The sequence below is a fragment of the Ischnura elegans genome, chromosome 10 (assembly GCF_921293095.1).
Source record: "Ischnura elegans chromosome 10, ioIscEleg1.1, whole genome shotgun sequence".
Taxonomy (NCBI): domain Eukaryota; kingdom Metazoa; phylum Arthropoda; class Insecta; order Odonata; family Coenagrionidae; genus Ischnura; species Ischnura elegans.
The window spans coordinates 49,170,790-49,190,690 of record NC_060255.1 but is presented as its reverse complement, the minus strand read 5'-3'; the positions used below and the strand labels follow the sequence as shown (position 1 = coordinate 49,190,690).

Below are 19,901 nucleotides of genomic sequence, written 5' to 3'. Positions count from 1 at the left end.
TTTGAAGAGGAGTTGATAAATGAAATCATCACAAAATAGCATTCCCCTTAAAAACTATGAAAGGGATTTCAAAGAGCACAACATAGCTGTCACTGAACACTCATCATTCATAACAATAGTTTTGTTGAGTCCTGACATCCGCAGTTGCTGGGCTACTATTAAACCTTTCCAAGCTCTTCATGGAGTATGGCGAAAGGAATCACTGTGATCAAAAACTGGATTTTATATCATTTGAATAGAAAAGTGGTATAAAGGTTGTAATCAACTTTAAGAATAAAATCCACATAAAATATGAGTGAAAAAATCACTATTAGTGAAAAAAGTGATACAAAACAAATGTAGGTAACAATTTCACAAAAAGCCTCACCTTGAAAATGCCAGCCAATTTCAGATAAAAAAAAACAAAAGTCATTAACAATGTCATCAGATTGTAAAAGGAATTTAAGACAAATTCGTCAGGTTACAAATGCACACTCATTTATAATCTCACAAAGACAAAGTAGCCTACCTTTCTGTCAGAGACATCTGAAGAAAATGAGATACAAAGAATTTAGTTGAGTGCTAATACAGGCAATCACACAAAAGAGTAGGCTTGCAGTATATCTTGTATGATGTGTGGCAGAAGTTATTAATATTAGTTAAATAAGACATTGCAATATTTAAAATGAATTTGGAAATATTACAATAGATGCTCTGAGAGGTCAAAACGATTTCTGAAATTGCTTTATCGATTACTTAAAATGGATTCCAGTAGATAATGCAAGGCTGTAACTGAAAGTTTTACCAGAGAAAAGGCAGATCGTACATAAATTTTTAGAACTGGCTTCCAAAAAATTATGTAATTACATACATTCTCCAAATATTATGCTTCAAAAAACACAATAAGTGGCTTGCAACTATGCCTGGAGTCCTTTCTTAATTCTATATGCGGTGAATAGTGACCTACGCATGCCATACTCATCTACGCATCAAACACTTAACACAAAATATCAGGATATCAAAGTCCCAAAAACTACGGGTCTACAAAAATACATTAGGTTTTTCAGAAATTATTAAAAAGGCAGCATGAGTAAAACTGAATCATGATGAAACCAAGGACCACTTCATTTCATGCCACAAATTAATGTTGCCAGTGAATTTAATCATGAACAAGAAGCATTTTCAAATAAAAGGAAGGACAAACTTGTACTAAACAATAAAATACCATAAATACCACCCTTTTAGAGAGACATGATATAATATATCGTATTTATCTCTCATTTGGCATTACTTTCATTATGTTTTCAGTGGTCAACTTTTTGTGAAGTACACAAATTTAAATCAGATCATAACGTATATCCACAAGAAATAGGGATGTGTTGGGAGTATTGCTGGCTTAAAAATAAGACATTAACTTGAGTACATTTGGCCAAAAGAAACTCAAGGGAGAAATTCATACGAGAAGTTCATGGGTTCAAAGAAATATGAATTGTTAAGAAACTGACTTACTAAATCAGTCAATTTTTGAAATGCAGCAGATCTTGACTGAGAAAGCATTATCAACAATTCTTTAGTTTATGATGAGTGTTACAGTGACTTCATGTAAACAAGGTTATCATGCTTACGGAAAAATGTTAAAATAATAATTTTCCCCAGAACCACTGACTCTTCACAACTATAACAAGTAATATTATGCTCCTTTCAGAAGAGCTCCCAAGCAGATATAAGATCGATGAGATCAGCACTACAGGAAAATATTCAAAAATATTATTCACAATTTTCCCATCCACCTATTGTTAACATGATTAATAGTGTAAGGTGTGCCAAACCTGGGTAATTGCTGCACCCTTATGTAATAATGACTGCTCACACTTTCACATTTTTTCACATTACTTTGCAGGCACTTCCCAACAGCCATTCATGGTCCTAGGTCTCAACTTATAAGCGAAAACTTAGAAGATCATCCCCCTCAGTACAATATTATACAACAATCTAAAAAAATGTGAGGGAATGACCAGCTAATAAGAAATAGTAGTTCTGGTTGAGTCACTTAAGTTAGCAATCTAGACAGAGCCCATGTTCTAAATTAATTCTCAAACCCTGCTCCACTTACTGACAAGTCACAGATAAAGAGAGCAAAATATCTAACAAGTGAAGTACCTTTCAACAGAAATTTTTTTGTGAATCTCAACGTACACCCAAAATGCGCAATGCTGATCAACAAACACAGGAACTTAGGTATCATACCTCAAGAACTGGTGAAAAAATTAACTTCTTGGCTCATTTCTAATTATATGTAATAACTTAATCAAGGCTGTACTACTTCAAATATGGTCAAGAGAAAAATAATAAAAAAGGACTATAAGAAATATACGAAGAACAGAAAATATCAAACGAATTTTCCTAAGGTTTCCAGCCATGTGTAGCACCTCATGGGCACCAAAATTTTACAGGTGTTGGCTGTCAGCATCTTCAAGATGAAAGGCTTGCTTTCTTCAGATAATATGGCTCTGAAAATAGCTGAAGGATAAGAATACAGGCACTCTCCTATAAGAGTAAAAGTAACAAAATAGACCATGGAGAACACCTCAATACTTGCAGGATGGCCACTCAATCACGGTAAACCTCCGCTTACTACCCATCCTAATGGTGAGAAGAGTCCAAACAGATAATCTAGGAGATTAATAATCTAATCTTGATAATATTCTAAGCCATATTTACTTTGGTCACTGAGTGATGGTGCCTCCACTTCATAGATATTCATTTCATTACAAAATAGCAGTTTTAAAGGCAGAGTGAAGAGTGATAATAGACGACGCTAGGGAAGAGGTAAAAGGGTATTGCTAGGGGGCCTCTCTCGGAAATGATAGATAGATAATCCAACAAATGGTTAAAACAATGATGCCAGTAAAATCCGAGGATTCTAGTTAAACAGGATTTAATTGGTTTATATTAGAATATGAAGGAGCAATTTTCCACAAAAATAAATTTTAATTTGACATGATTTTTAATGTAACTATATCATCGCTAGGGTGGTGTCTTCACAACATACACCACCAATCTACTTCATTAGTATCCTCACAATGACAGAGTGACATGGAAACTCCAATAGAAGTTATTTTGTCGAAAATCACACCTCCATATCCAGAATGATGGATGACTGTGCCTCTACTGTACCACGCTGTGAACCTGACTTTTCTGGACTTCTATATTGTACATATTTTACGGAATATTTCGCGTGATAAAAAATAATTATAAAAATGTGCATCAAAATGTGATAATAAGCGGAGAGGAATATTAAACTTATAGCAATTTAAGACAAATCATTGGAAAACATTTAATTTAAAAGTAGGGAAGAACCAAATGAACATCATGTCGAAAATGTTCAACAATTGAAAATTAATCAATGCATAAGAGAATGAGGAAAAATCACATGCCACGCTCCCATGGCCTGGTTCAACCAAAAAGAACATTACAGCATCTTTGTGAAATCTGTGCCCAGAAAAAAACATCAATTGATTGAAAACTCAATCACCAATGTGCATTAGAAAATCTTTGATACTTCAGAAAAAAAATCGAATGTCTCATTCATAGTTTTGCTTTCATTATCATAATAACTTGCCAATATGCTACCACAAAAATGAGAGTAACGTCGACGAATGAATTCAGTAAAAATAAACAGGGAGGCCCAATTCAAGACGTAGATTCAATTATATTCAACCGCAGGCCTATTATTACTACAGTAAAACTTACTGATGACGCATCGGCATGACAAAAAAATGACTTCATTGCAAATGGGCTGGTAATATGGAAGTAAACTAGGGGTGAATTTTCACAAGACCAGAATTAAATTGATTAAACATGTGACCACTGCAGATGATTACAGTAGGGATGGTCATATCGGATACCTTGGATCCAAATATCCACGGTTATTGTTCTTCGCCAGATACTTTGGATCCATATTAACTGAAGACATCGGATCTGGATCCGAAATTTTAAATTAATGCTTCAGTGAACGCGGTCCCCATAAGAGAAATCACATGCCGCTGGAAAGAGTTCTGATACTCTCTTTGCCAGCACCGTCCCACTATGACGCTTGTCCTGGTCATGAACCATTTTGTTTAAAATGTCTTGTTAGGGTTATACTACAGAATATTAGGCGAGGAAAATTTTAAGGCAATGTGCTACAGGCACATAGTGTGACTTTTCCGAAGAGACTGAACAACCTTTGGGGGAATCTCAGCTCCAAAGGATGATAACCACGTCAACAATAACTACGTCGCAGATTTCAGAAAATCGCCCACAGCCCTTCATCAGCCTGTGCCTCTTATGTTTTTTTTTTGTTTTCGAGTATAAATCATTGTCTACGAAGGAAAATTTCAAGTTGCACAAGAAGAATTTAAGCGTGTTTCATCCCTACCCCATCTCGCCAACTGACCTTTTTCATTTATAATTGGAATACGTTCCACAACATCTCGCCGAACACCATTGAATACATTGACTTTTTTCAGCCTAGCTGATTCAATTCTCAATTTCTGGAGGACAAATACTAGATACGTGATTTTCTGGGCCTGAAGATGTCTCGATAGCTTCGGCAATTTGAGGACATGCACTACATTTAAAAAAGAATGGGACCAAACGCATCGCAAATGCAATTTTAGTTTTTTTTTCAGCTCTAGTTGATTGCCACTTAGTTTTCTAGTAACAACAACACTATACAACAATATTCAACACTGTCCAAACAGCAAAATTTTCAAAGAAACAAATGTAGCATTAGCCACCTCAAACAAGTAGACACGGACTGGAAATGACAACTGCATGTATAACGCAGCTCTACCAGCTTTTCATGAAGGCAACGACATCACAAAATAGCCAGATATGACATGTTCGTCCTCGACTCCCTCATTCGTAACCTCGTCGCTTGAAAGACATAGGGATCATACTCCTTCCCCTCTACCTCTCCTTTACGCACTTCTACCACCCACCCCCCCTCTCTCGATCACTGAGCAGTACTCTTGTTCTGTTCCCACACCTCGTCGCATGTGAAGTAATTGTTGTTCTAAACATTGTCAATTATCTCGCACAGGGTGGTAATCGCTCCGAGAAATTTAGTGAAAGCTCCAGTTGGTTCTAGAATTTTATACGGCAAGCACATATTTTCAGTTCGGTGATATCAGATGAATCTGCAAGTGTTGATAGCGCAGTCACCGAAACATTTTCTGATGAACTCCAAGCTGTGATTGAAAGTGGCTCCTTTCCCTGTCAACTAGTGTTGACGTGATGATATTGTTTTGGAAAAGAGTGCAATCTCGTTCATTTTCAGGGAAGGAAAACCTTGGTCAAGTTTCAAGGCATTTAAAGACTGTTTCATGTTGCTGCTAATGCCTCGGAGGACTTCAAATTAAAATGATTTATCATTCATTAACTCCGCTAGCTATGAAATGGCATTCAAAGTAACATTTGCCTGTCATTTCGATGAGCGACAAAAGGGCCTGGGTGACACAATATGTAGTTGTTTTTAGACTTGTCAACTGCTGGCAATGCATTACGAACTCTTGAGACAGCAGACGTTAGCCCACCCGCATGACAGGAGGGAATTTCAAAAGCACGTACGAATTTTCTTAACGTGAATAAAAGTCTTTAAATGTATGACTACTATCTTTAAAGATATTTAAAACTATAAACATTTATACAAATAAGGTTTTCTAAGGGTAATTATGGGAATATATATGGTTTAGAGGATATTCGATACTCAACACCTATGTTACCAAGAACGCATCCCTATCTTCCCAATGTTAAAACGCTCTCTTATAACGCAAATTCGTACAGCGCGAAGACCCCAAGGAATGCATCCCTTGTGTTATACGAGGCATGGGTGTAACCAGTTAAGACTTTCCAGGGAAAATAAGAGTACTAAAGATAAGATTGCATGAATTGCAGGGGAAACTCATCACAGCCACACAGACATGGGCAAAAAGTTGTAAGATATTCAAATCACTTTCATGTTTACAGGCTAAATATGGGCTAAAGCCTAGATGTAGATGTTCTATCAAGGTTTTGCAATTATAGAGACTCATTAGTTTTCTTGCACACAAAGAATGAAAATATAACAGGAACTAAATGAAAATGAAGTGAACATATGCAATATGGTTTCTCATTAAAGTTATTTAAGTAGAGGTTTATAATAATGTTTTTCACCATGTAAATGCATAAACTTTTGATGGAGACATTCATTATTCCCTTCTAATCAGTCTTACGGTTGAGCCAGCTGCAATGTTTAGAACAACTAGTGAAATTATTGTAATTAGCTTTGAGTGTACTTCATGGAAACTGTCCTGCCCTTACAAATTGGCCAGCATTTAAAATTTTTTTGCTGCTATTGCACATTTTAACTTACAATACTGGCAGAGAAAATGGGAGAGGCAGTTTTAGAATCGAGCAATATTCACAGACATAAAATAAAATTGAGATATGAGGACCATGTAATCCCAATATTCTAATGCCCTTATTATTAATATGATGCCTCAAGCAATAAGGCTATTAAAAAGCCTTAAGTATAATAAGTATCTATTACATATCTCTTGAATGCAATGTAACAACAATTAATATAATGTTAGTAAGAGAAAATCATTACACAACAGTTTCTTGATCTGTGAAGCATTCAGGGTTGACATGTGCTAGGGTGATATGCTGGTTCCGCTCCAGATTGCCAATTAAATGCCTGATTTTTGATTCCACTAGTCCACACCACTCTAGTTGGTCCTCAGCAGTTGCTGAACATGCCAATAGGACTAAATAATGCCTGTAAATAACAAATAGTGAATTTAAATGACATGAAACAAAGTAAATGGAAAAATTCTTACTTAGAAGGGAAAGTAAATCAAGACACTAATGTTTAGACAATATGTCAACTCACCTGTATTTGGAGAAGAAATTTGGAGGTTCAAATAATTTGTCCCAGGTGGCTCTCCCCATCATGATCTCATCTGTGATTAAGAGTCCCTGTTTAAATTCCTCCTGCATAATTGTTCGTGTGGAAAGTGACACATTGAATGTGGAATTCTGCTGAGGATATGCAGGAGTAATAATGGGCATGAGGTGATAACGGTCCGCCACATTTACCTAAAATTAAAACACCAAATCAGAGTGTTTAAAAAATAAGTAATGTGACAATCTTTAACATTTACTTATATCAAATGAATATTTATCATATGTAAGAGATTGATCATTCAGAAAATAACAAGTTAGTATAGTCAAAAATTTAAGCACAAAGTATGAGACTGAATAGTAATCCTAAATCACATAACCATTTCTTTTATCCCACGGATGGGTGGATGTAGTATTAGCATTGTCATGATAAAATTTAATACCGTTATAGCATTTAATATTCTAGAACACAACTGAAACCCTGAAGAGGAAAAAACACCTTTTGACACTGAAAACGTACATATATTTTGCTTTCCCTGTCATTCCAAACACAATAAAATTTCATATCTTTTCAGTTTTACCTGAGGAGTGGCCACTCTGAGACCCAGATAGGTAATTTGAAGATGTCAGCAAAAGTGAAATGAGCAGAAATAGAATACAGATGGAAAATGATGAACTCTCAAAGTGAGAGGAAATTTTTCAACAAATAAAAAGGATAAAAAAGTACAAAAAAATAGAGCAACTAGTACTTCCTGATAACTTCCAGCCAACTAACTAACATTAAGCTAAATCAAGCGACAGAACCAGCCATTATGTTATGTCCACAGAAAGATTGTCTATATATCTATTTGAAGAAGTACCACACACTGGTTAACAAAACTGCTGAGAAAGAAAAGACAGGAATTCCAAAAACTTTAGATTACAATCATCCCTGACCAGGAAACATTTAAAAAATTACTCATACAGCAATGGCATTCCAAAAAAGGGAATACTCATCTTACATATATTAATCCAAATGCATTTCACGCTCCACAGGTATGACCCAGTTTGAAAAGTTTGAAATAGGTAGATAAGATAGACGTAGTTCCTACGGACAATGAAGCATATTTGATATCACTAAATATATAAGGGGAAATGTGACGTTCAAGAGATGGCTTCATTTGGAAATTCGGGCAGGTAATTATTTGATGATTCCTTATCATCCACAAATTTTTTTTCTACATTTGTTTATTGAAAACTATTTTCACGTGCTTGGAGGATTTAATAGAATTCAGTAGACTCTCGTTAATAAGAACAACGTTATTATGAAGCAAATCGTTGGTCCCGACGAAAAGGCCTATCCAAGCTATAGTAAAAGAAACGTTAGTACGAAATTTTCGTTTTTAAGAAATTACAAACTTCAGTCCCGGTAGCGGCGGTTACAAAATGAACTTTATTACGAAGTTCCATGCACAAGCAACGGCATTTAGATGGATATTCACTACTCTAAGTATTGATAATCGTGCCACATTTAAGTTCTTTTTGTGTACTGTGCCCAAGAGCGTCAATTATGATTATTTACTTGGTTTACACACAACATCACATAATAAGCTTCATTCCTGTGGAGTCATGGTGACCCACTCATAATCGCTTGCAAATTGGACGTACAGTTAGTCCTCTTCCTATGCACATTCGATTTACGAATTTTCAGAGATACGAGCATTCAAAATTTTCAAATTTCGAACTTAGTGCCTTTTGATTTGGCCGATGCTGCATGGTGGGGTGTAGAGGAACTCTCACAGCGGGCACAATCTGAACAAAGTATCATTGAATCCAATGTGAATTTAGGAACAGTTCTGCATTTTGCCCGTTCTTCTTCACCATGGGGAGCTATTTATTCAGCTCCGGATGCGTCGCACGCCCAGCTAGATCATTTCGTCACTATAGTGAGTTAGCGCATAAGTGAAATGCAGTGTTGCATTCTGCAGGATAACCGTATGCCTCCATTCCTTGCATACAGTCTGGCCGGCGAGAGTTGTCTGATGATGCCACAATAGGAGGGGCGGAAAACCCTGCACCAGCACCGTTTACAGCCAATCGCTGTCCCCCAAATGCACCTCACACCCTTGCCAAGTCATACAATGTTGTCAAATGCATAAGGAGCACCAAAATAAGCCTGATCGACCAAAACAAGCCATTTCTTTGAATCACCAAAACAAGTGATTCTGGGTCCTTCATGCTCGTTGTCTATTCCGGCTCCTTTCTTCACGGAACCCTGCAGATGTTTCCCTTTCTTACCTGGCAACCTTGCCCCTTACCCCGACCTAGACCATTCTGCCTGTATAAGGACAACTCTCGGTGGCCGGACTGTAGATTAATCAACTTAGGCACAAGGTCTTGGAATGTATCTAGTTTGTACATCGGACTTACTATAATCAGGAAAATACCAACCCTCGATTGCGTCATGCCACATTCTTCTGTTGAGACTGAAATGAATTTTTCTGTTTATATGTATTTCGGCGTAATTTAATCGCGTTTATTATATGCTATTTTCTTTTCGACGATACATAAAAGAAACGTTCATATGAACTTCGTTATTATGAACCTCTGGTTTTTTTGTTCCGTGAACTTCGTAACAACGAGAGTCTACTGTATCTAGACACAGAGCAACAATCTGAATTCTATCTAAATGCAACTTCCTTGAAAAGTCAGGGCTAATTAATCAATAAGTAGTATTTGGTCTACGTATGCCTCAGACACGTATCATTTCAATGTAAAAACTCACCCTTGGATCCCACACAGGATAACTGAGATTGACATTGTCTGGCTGTTTCAGCAAAACAGGCTGAGGCCACTTCCACTGAGAGAATACGAGGAAAAACTTATGAACTAAAGTAGCAGCCACTGCATTTGGATAAAGTTGGCATGTTCGTGCCACCAACATTGCCCAAGAGACACCACCGAGGTAGCCAAGAGCATTGCTATAAATGCCGTGACCTGAAAATATAAAACAGGTATTTCATGTATACTTCTGAGTGTTGACCACAACCACTTAATTGAAATAATACATTTACATTATAGATAAAAAAAAATTCACTTTTCACAGCAGAAAAAATGAAATTCACAAAAAGTACAATATTTTATGAGAAATATGCATAAAATTTAACTCACGCTTTGCCCATAATTTGATGGCTCTCAAGGTCAACCGGAAGTTTTCGATATTTGGAACTAATCTAAGGATTTCATCAGTCACCCTGCATCCATTCAAGCTTCTCACACACTTCTGATCTAAATTTTTTAATAATATGTCATCTTTGAGGTCCTGTAAGTCAAAGAAAGAACATATAAGGTGCAGTATATAAAACCTTGATTCCTCAATAGTTCTAATATTTGCCAATAGAGCATTTCATTGCTACATTATGGCATGGTTTTATCAAAAAAGATTTTCTAAACATGAAATACTTTAATAAATTTAAGTTTCAACCATTGAAAATGGGAGTACAATTAAAAAATTGAGGCAAATGGAATGCACTGGTGAGGATACTGAATACTTCTCACGAAATAAGAGAGAGAAACATAAATGACCATAAAAATATTTTAAATGATGAAAAATGTAATATACCACTAAAATGAATGAGAATGAATAGCTTCATTAGCTGAAAATGTGATGACCTAGTGATGTCTTCATGCATGATGTAGATGCAACAGGTAAAAATTAGGGAATATACAAGCATGAACTTATTGCTACAATGATAAAGAACACATGTACTTTATCATTGTGGTAACTTAATACACCAACACCTTAGCAGATAAAAATAATAACTAGAAGCTTTATAGCAGTATTTTGAAACAGAAATTTTGAAGCAACTCACCATTGTATCTGGAATTTCTTTGAGGGCTAACCTAGCGAATAGCATATCAATCTCAATGCCATCAAACTTCATTTTTATCACAGGTACAAAAGCTTCCTCAACAGCCTGAAATTAAAATTAAAATGCTGTATACTATATCAAGTATTCATTATGAATTAATAATCAATACATTTAACACATTGTAACACAAGGTCAACATTCAGTATGCTGTACGAACAGAGTAACATTACACAATTTCCATATCTAGTAAATACACACAGGAAACATTGTTCAACAATCAAAATTCACTGTGATAATTAAATATGATATATTTGAAGTTGATTACAACCTCAAGTCATAAGTATGCTAAATTGCATTCACAATAAAATGAAAGTTTAATATCAAAGGTGTCAAAGCTTACTAAGTGGAACCTTAAATTTATGGGTAGATAAATATAATAAACCTTGGTAATTCCACACAACTTTAATTGTTAAACATCAACTTGCTTAAAAACTTATGTCATCCTCCAGAAGAAATACAGTTACACATAGAATCATTCCATATTGAAGAGACATTCCTTTAAAAGAATAACGCGTGTGCCAAAACCATTAGAGGCTCATCAAATAAAACAGTGTGGACTTTACAACGTTTCTAAATATTTATTTATTTAGCCATGACAGTTAAGTTTAAGTAAGGAAGATAGAAAGTATGCAAGCAATGCTTGGAGATGAAGAAATCTACTAAGTAATTCCCTATGGTCAGGGGAAAAACAACATTTCAATTAAATAAGGTTACGAACCATCTTAGGTACTCTGTGGGCACTGTACTTGATAACACAATTGAAGAACTGCTATGAACCACAAAGATTATTGGGGAGCATAAATATCAGAAATGCATGCCACCATAACAATATGTAGCAGAAAAGTACAACATACCCTTAGGTCTGAGACTTCCTCTTGCTGCTTAAGAAGTTCAAAAAAAGAGGTAAAATAATCAACCCGGTCTATGTGCCGGGGAGCAACACAAAGAGCATCAATGTCAGCACGTTTGTGATGGACACCCAGGCGATATGAGCCAAAGGTGTATATCTTTCCTCCGACATTTTCTGCCACATTTGGAGGCATATTTCTCTTGACACTGGCCTCTCGAATCCATTCTTTCACCAATGCATTTAACTTACTAAGGATTTCCATCCTGAAATTAAAGTCACACTATAAAAACCACAATTCAGACACATCGAAGTGGGTGTTACCTATCATGTGAAGGTTAAAGAAGACATTTAGTAGGTAAGGGGATTTGATCACAACCCTACACACTTTAGATAAATGTTTAATAGAATTAATGGGGAAGAGGAAGATCAAAATCAAGGAAATTTGGTCACTATCATGACATTCATTCAAAATAGTATGGTGAAAAATTATATGCGTACTTCAAAACAACATTTCGCTTTGACATTGAGACGTTTAAAAAGATAAATTCAATATATACATATGAATAAAATAAATGATTTGGAAAATCAACATAACACGAATAATGAAGAGTCATTCTTGAACATTATGAAATATAAGTTCACTGGGCAAATAGGTAAATAAACACTATTTACATTAATAGGATCGCTAATATGACGGAGAAGAATAATTTAATTTACATTTAATAATGCTTTAGGGAATTAGGCAAAAGATACAGCCGGTGACTGGCTTGTACTCACCGATGGTTGAGTTCTTCGTCTGATTCAAAAACATTGTACGGCTTTAAAACTTCTTCTAATTCCTTCGTTCTCTGAATATCGATAGATTTCGGAGTAGCAAGACTAATAGCGGATGTCATACCAAGAGTGCGAAGAGCTTGTTGCTGCTGCTGCTCCTGCTTCTGTTGGTTTGAGGACTGTGATGACGACCACATTCTGTAACATTCGACATTATTTTACCTAAAATTTTAAGATCAATGGTGTTAAATTACGCAAATTTAGACTTAAACTGACCTGAAAAAATGCTGCGCCACTCTTTCCAATCATGATAACTAACCCAACAAATTGTCCTAGTTTTGTTATCTTAGCCTCAACACCTGTTCAACACCGAAGGCCTGCATCGGGATAAATGTAAACAAATTTTGTATTAGGATACTTAAACGGCTAGAATTCAAATAGAGTACCCAAATCCTCCATATAGTACTTGTAAATCAACTGGCGATAAAGCCAATGACAAACAAGAAAACAAATCACCGAATCATGGAAGAATACAAACTTATCATACTGAAATTCAAATTGATGAAACTTAATAGAAAGAACAACTGCACAATATTTCCATTAACATCATAAAACTTTACGTCCCTCATAGAGCATCATAAACATAACGAATCCTCGAGGGCAACGAACGATCTAAAACTAAGTAGTGTCAGCATGTAAAAGTAAATAGAAAATAATTCATGTATTATAATTACATAAGGTAACTTAACTTACCATGATTCGTATTAACGTTTAATTTAGGATGAAATTCAACAACACGGGCACAATTATTACAAAAATCACACAAAACAACCGCACAATATGGCGTTAAACTTAATGTTGCTCTATCGATTGTCGGTTACGTCGCTTTCGATTCTTTTATGCTTTCGATTCTTTCGAGGGATCGAGACAAGGACAAATCTCATTGGCCTATCGCGTATCGTTTGGCATCTCGATTTCAGCAACATCTGCAAAAGCCGGGAAAGTAGTATTAGGCGGAACTGTTAAAATTTGTGTGAAAAATATCTTATAAAGCATGACTCTGCATTTGAAAGTGAGCCAGGTGAAAACTGAGTTATCCCACGAAGATGTTCATTTTATGCCATGTCGTATTCACGCGGAAGGGCAGCATAAAATAACTGAATATTTTAAGCCGTATTTACAATACTCCAAGAACGATGGTAAATAAGGTGATAGTTTTCGATAAATTTATGTTATGCTCATTAATTAATTCTCAGTAATTATTTCAGAAGTGAAAGTCTCGTTTCGTGGTCATCCACTGCATGGGAAAGTGCTTAATCTTCCCGAAAAATACGTTGGAGTCATCGCACAAGGTGGCAAATGTGTGGATCCGTCTAGAAAGAGTTTATACGTCACAAGAACGTTTAATTCCATGACTTTTTGGAATTGGGATAAGCCTCCATCCACTAACGATGCTTTTTATAAAGCTTTGGATTGGTTGGAAATTGCTGATGTAGTGAGTCGTCATTAATTTATGCTTATTTGTCTCAATGAAGCCATCGCCTTGAATCGATTTTTCACTCATTTCTTTATTCTATTTTCAGCTCCACTCTACCGATGTCGAAAGTGAAAGTTGATGAAGCGATTGTTTGATACCAATTGTCATCACATTTGTGGTACCTGGCTCTTCTGGAGTTATTATGAGCTGAAGTAAGCGAACAGAGTGTCAAGACTGTGAAAAAATTACCTTAAAAATTATTGCCCAGAGATGTTTTATGTTTTTTTAATACATCGTATAGTGACTGAGAAGCTTCCTCATCCGAGTGAAGAGATATTACCTGACTTGTGATGCAAGTTTTACCAACCTCCAATGCACTTGTATCTCAGAATATTCTGTAAGTGTGAAAATATTTTTGATCACTCTAGCAAATAATGCTTATGAGGTGGAAAAGGGTCGTGATTAATCTGTATTAACTTTGTTTACATTCAACCATAGTTGATCTTGCTCAAGTGAGATAGCTCTAGTTTTCTCATGAGTCAAGTTATCATGCACCTACCTCAGTCAGAAGACGAAACAGCATAATGCCTTCTTATCCAAGTCATTACAGCTGGCTTTTTTTTTGTCTCAGTTGTAAACATGTCCTATGCATATTTTAATATCCATTTTTTCTACCATAGTTCCATCGATACATTGCTGGTATGAGTACGTATATGTATATAGAAAGCTGCTGCTTGTTTCAATAAAGTATTTATGATTGACATAGTACATAACTTTTAAATCACACACTTGAACCCCATTAATTCTCTTTCACTCAATTTAGCGAAACCTTTTACTTAACTAATAAAGGGAGACCAAGTACCCTGCTCCACCTTTTTCTATGCTGTATTTTTTATGGCATTCTGAATGGCGAACATATCGGAACTGGTAGTGGTTTCATTGAATGGGCCTTAGTTTGGCTGTAATCAATTAATTTTCATGCAGTGCTTTTAACAAGACTTATATATTTTCAAAATAGCACGCCAACTTTCAGATGGGTCAGTTGATGCAGTAGCTAGCATTGTCGACTATCACCTTGTGGGCCAGGGTTCGAAGCTCAGTTGCGGCAAAAATTTGGTTAACTTCATTTTGATGATGCGATGGCAAATTAATTTTAATAGTAGCAAGCATAAACTAAGGCCCATTCATTGGAACCACTACCAGTTCCAATATTTGTTCGGCATTCTGAGTGCCATAAAAAATTTGGCATTGAAAAAGGCAGAGCAAGGTACATGGTCTCCCGTTGTAAGTATTACTCATGCTGATACATATAACTCATCTTTTATGGCTAATGACATGAGGATTTACTACATAAGTAGCTCCAGCAAGTAGGATTGAACCAAAGTTTTGCACCTTAAAGTTTAAAACTGTGGACTTCCAAAGTTAGAGGTTCATTAAATTGCTCAGCGTGAAAATGAAAGCAAAGATGCTAATAAGCAAACTTGTCATAACAAGGCTCCTTCATGTTGGTATTTTAAATCTATTGCTTGAATGGCAATGGAATCCTCACGAATTGCCATGAGATAAAATTATTCTGGGGTGGCAAGTGAGCAACATCCTCATAGCCTTTTTTAATCAGCAAGCAAATGAGTATGGTATCTAGAATTCTTAATTCTCGTTATTTTATAAAGGTTTATGGTATTAGTTGCAGTATTTTTTTGAGTCTATTGAGGATACTACGCCTTCAGGATAGCTCCCAGCTGAATCATATACTAACTGTGTTGAAGCCAAACTTGCCTGTGACTGTTTTTGTTAAATCTGTTGCATGAGTGACAATGAAATTCATATGATTGTTCTCATATGTCCCAAATATTTGAGCACAATTATAAGAAAAATCTTACGACATAACACAGCACATGGTGGATTATCACCTGTTCTTCCTATTGATTTTTACCAATGGTAATAAAGTAACTAATTTCAGAGATATTATTCCTTATAACATTAACTGACCTTTGGATTTCCTTTCTTCAGACGTATTTGTGTTATTTTATTAGTACCTTAACTTAATTATTCTTATGATGTGTTTGGCTTTTGTATGGGTTTCCCTACGCTACAAAGATTAACTTTTGCCTTAGTAACATGGGCAAACAGGGATGTCGACTTAAAAAAATATTGGGGGGGCCCAAACCGGGGGTCTTGCCCCGGGAATTTTTAGTAGTAGTGAGTTTTAAGTTTTTTTTAAACATTTTAGAAGAGTCATATGATCAATATTAGAACCCTGTTAACTCGAATCTCGATATCTGGGAACTTCGGGGAAAATCGCAAGCCTGACACATTTTTTCCTCACACCTATAACGAATTGTTGAGGGGGCTCGGGCCCCCTCAGGACTCATGAAGTCTGCGCCACTGTGGCCAAATGCTTGTTAGCTTTGAGATACTAGGTTTTTCCCTCTTTAAAAAGAATAATCTGGGCCCTGGCTTTTTCTTCGTAAAATCTCACAGTCATAATTATTTTAAATATTATAGCCTTGCACCAGATATAACGGGTCCCAATTATCTTTGTGAGTCAGGGGATAGGGGCTAAACAAGTGGGGTTAAAGTTTCTTATCATGTGACCCTCCTGTAAGCAGTCTGGTCATAACAATCACAGCTAATGGCCTTGAAAATTTAATGCATAGTTTCAAAGCCCCAGTTGTGCTAACTTCTTGACATTATGGTGTTATCAAACAGTTTTTACTTCATGGTTCATGAAGGTCAGGTAAATAAAAATTATGCCTGGAAGTAATGGAAATGTCAGGGAAATAGATTATGGGCACGGAAAAACTCCAGAGGTGCAAAAAAACATGAAACTCATGGTGAAGAGCATGACAGTGCCACAGAAAGTGGTAAGGTGGGCATTTTGCCCCAATCCTGGCTGTGTGGCATGCAGTTGTGCCTGTCCTTAATTCCACAGAGGAAAAATCATTTGCCTCGACCGAGATTTGAACTTGGATCTCCTGATTCTGGCCTAGTCCCTTACCCAGTTAAGCTCGCGAGGCATCAATCCTCTCTGTGGAAAATTTTGTGGACTTAACTAGACGAGATGGTTAGGAACGCTGAGCATATTATGTGGCTATACTCAGTTCATTTTATCTTTGCGGGCGAGCTGGTGTGATTAAGGCTAGTGGAGGTGAGGGGAGGGAAAGTTTCTTGACAAGTGACTTTCCCTTTGCCAATCACCGAACAGTAGGCGTGGCCTCAGTCAGTCGTTCTCCGACCTCCGTTGAGCGAACATAGTGAATCTGCTTGTGGAGCAGTGTTGCCAATCTTCTCGCATTCTCCTTGTGCGTGTCTAAGTATGCCTTTCACCAACAATGCCTCTGGGCGTCTGTGAAAGGATTATCCTCAATACATTCCAAATGAGTAGGTATATTGTCTCGGTGCTGGAGCCAAAATACCTGTGGCCACCCATGACTTGATAGTACATATTTCTCATTATACCTTGCTGCATTTTTCCATATATCCCTTTATCAAACTGCTTTGCTGTTGATATGAAGTCGGGGTGAATTAAAACATTTGGACTGGAAATGAAGGAATATGAAAGTGAGAGTTTGGTGTGAACTCTGTATGTACTAGTATCACAACCTTTGCCTGTTTTCCATCTTAACCTATGTTATTAGGTTTGTGTGGGTTTGGCTTTCATCCAATTGGGGCTTGTTTTCTGTGGGGTGGCCAAACCTTTCTTACCCTACTGAGATGGGATTATCCACACTCTGCTGTGGAATTTTGCCGTGGCTATTTAGCCACGGTTTTTGCACAATATGTCCCTGCTTGTTGTCAGCCTTCAGCCAAATTTAGCTTGATTGAAACAATTGAGATCCTTCACAAAAGAATTTGGGGTGCCCTTAGTTAGTTATTATTAATTAACCAATTAAAAAATTGGATAGGGATAGGCAAATTAAGGCCCTAAATCCAAATGTTAACCTAGAAAACTCAGGGGAAGTATATGGAGAGTTGTATTCAACGGTGTTCGGCAAGATGTTGAGGAACATATTGCAATGAAAATGAAAAACTGGAAAAAAATGTAGAGTTGCCTGAAAAATATCAATCCTGTGTCCTCTTTCACTTCTCTCTGTTACATACTTCAAAATTCCTCTTTATTATTAAGTATTTATTAAGCCAGATAAGGTAGGACTATTTTACAATTTGTGGACTTTATTACCGTGGGTTGTCTCCTCTCCCAAATTCGACAATTCCTTGTGAGGCTCGCTCTCTTTCATTTTATACCTAAATCATATTTGCTAGCTCCCATTCCCATGTCCTTCCTTCCTTCTGACACAGTTTTAACATGGCCCACTCTTAGTAAGTGAACTGTTCTCACTGTCTCCTCCTATGTCCTCAAGAAGTTTCCCATTATTACCCACCATGTGCAGCACTTTGTCATTCATCTTCCTCTATTACTTCACCTCCTTTCTTCTGTAATCGTACATCCTGAACCCTTCCGGTGTTTCCTTTTCATACTTCTTCGACAACCACGTTTCCATACCACAAAGAGCTATACTCCAAAGAAGACCTGTCTGGTCTATTCTTTAAACTTATAAATAATGATTCTGCCTTCAAATCTTTCTTATTCATAATCATCTCATTTGCTAATGTAATTGGTATATGCTAAGGTATATGCAGAAGCAGGGCTAAAGCCAGTCCAGAACCTCCAAAAATGGTGAACTGCCATGATTCAAAATAGTAAAATTTGCAGCATTAAATGTAAGGATTACAAATGTATTTTGAGGTATAAACTGCCATGTTAGATCCTATTTGTTTATCTTCTAAGTCATATCTGAATTATTAGGGTTGAGGAAAAATTTCTAAGTTGGATGATTTCTAATGCATTCAGGGAAATTCCCATGCATAGATGCACTCAAGGGAAGTGAGCTAGCAGAAACCTTGCTCAGCATGTGAGTACACTGCTAAAAGGGCATCCATTAATTGTGAGATGCATTAGTGGGAGGAGTGGATCAAACTGATTCTCACCCAGTCTCATGTGGTGGAGAGGTAGGATCCTGGCAAGTACATATCTCATTTTTTTCCTCAAGAAACAGTGAGAAATTGCAAGAAAACTGGGTTGAGTGGAGCAAAATAAACTCTAATAATATGACTAAATTCTACTCAATAATATTCATGACAGTTAGGCACAAAGTAGCACAGTAGCTCTTGAATTGTTTAGCTACTAGCCAGCCCAATGGTGGGTCCACATTTGTGACATTCTGTTGTGGCATGGCTTCATGAGCATGTCAGCAATGAAGCATGGATTAATGCACTTACACTGAAAATTTGTTAATACGCATTTCAAACAATCTAATGTGCGATTAGAAGGAGGGGATGAGGGGGTCGAGCCAAATCTCACTAAGGGAAGAGGGTGATGCGAAAATTGCCAAAATTACCTCATGTAATTATAATGGATGCCCCCTTGCTTGGTATGAGGGTTTGTTGAATTACTGTCGCTCTACTCTTGTCAACACCAAAGACACTGTATTTGTACTAAGTAGCAAATTATCAGCCTTGCTGAATGATAATTGTAAAAAGAGTGTTATAATGGCGATTTTGAATTACATACCTAGCAATGTACCTCATTGGCCACCTTGAAATAATATTTGATCTCCTATCAATCAGCAATAAGTGCTCAGGCTAGTAGCAAATGATAATAGGTACTACTCCGAGAAATGACTGAGCGCTCATGCTGAGGTGCTATCTAGCAGTTGCATTCAGGGGGAAATTCCACAGCTGTTGAGGTATGGTCCTAACTCTACCCGAATGCACCCAATGAAGAACATTGCTCGAGGTAGTACCAAATTTCTTGTCTCCATAAATAGATATTACTTCAGGTTTTCTCTTTGAATTAAGAATATTGCAGTATTCAAAAATATTTTTTAACAAGCCATATTATTATTTCTGTCGAGCATAAATAATAAATTACAAATTGTATATATAGAGTCATAAAATATAAATTAATTGGTAGTCCATAGAA

General features: G+C 36.5%; 2 protein-coding genes across 5 annotated transcripts in view; one reads left to right on the top strand and one right to left on the bottom strand.

The window, feature by feature from the left end:
* Positions 1–13,328, bottom strand: part of LOC124167307 (poly(A) polymerase type 3) — a 28,793-nt gene extending 15,465 nt beyond the window's left edge. For all 3 annotated transcript variants that reach the window (XR_006866656.1, XM_046545258.1, XM_046545257.1), the window contains exons 1-9: positions 13,195–13,328; positions 12,718–12,818; positions 12,445–12,639; positions 11,672–11,930; positions 10,758–10,862; positions 10,057–10,207; positions 9,671–9,882; positions 6,896–7,101; positions 6,614–6,781 (exon numbers count right to left, since the gene is read on the bottom strand). Coding sequence is in view for 2 of the 3 variants with exons in the window: in XM_046545258.1 (XP_046401214.1) it covers positions 6,614–6,781; positions 6,896–7,101; positions 9,671–9,882; positions 10,057–10,207; positions 10,758–10,862; positions 11,672–11,930; positions 12,445–12,638 (1,295 nt within the window). In the remaining variant the exon portion in view is untranslated. The remainder of the gene's footprint in view (positions 1–6,613; positions 6,782–6,895; positions 7,102–9,670; positions 9,883–10,056; positions 10,208–10,757; positions 10,863–11,671; positions 11,931–12,444; positions 12,640–12,717; positions 12,819–13,194) is intronic.
* Positions 13,329–13,407: 79 nt separating this feature from the next.
* LOC124167309 lies at positions 13,408–14,686 on the top strand. Of its 2 annotated transcripts, none has more exons than XM_046545260.1 (3): positions 13,408–13,640; positions 13,710–13,936; positions 14,025–14,686. In XM_046545260.1, exons 1-3 carry the CDS (start codon positions 13,496–13,498, stop codon positions 14,055–14,057), a joined length of 405 nt encoding a protein of 134 aa, XP_046401216.1. In that variant the 5' UTR covers positions 13,408–13,495; the 3' UTR covers positions 14,058–14,686. The 2 variants fall into 2 exon arrangements, with proteins under 2 accessions (XP_046401216.1, XP_046401215.1); XM_046545259.1 differs by having other exon boundaries at positions 13,412–13,640; positions 13,698–13,936.
* The last annotated feature ends 5,215 nt before the right edge of the window (positions 14,687–19,901 follow it).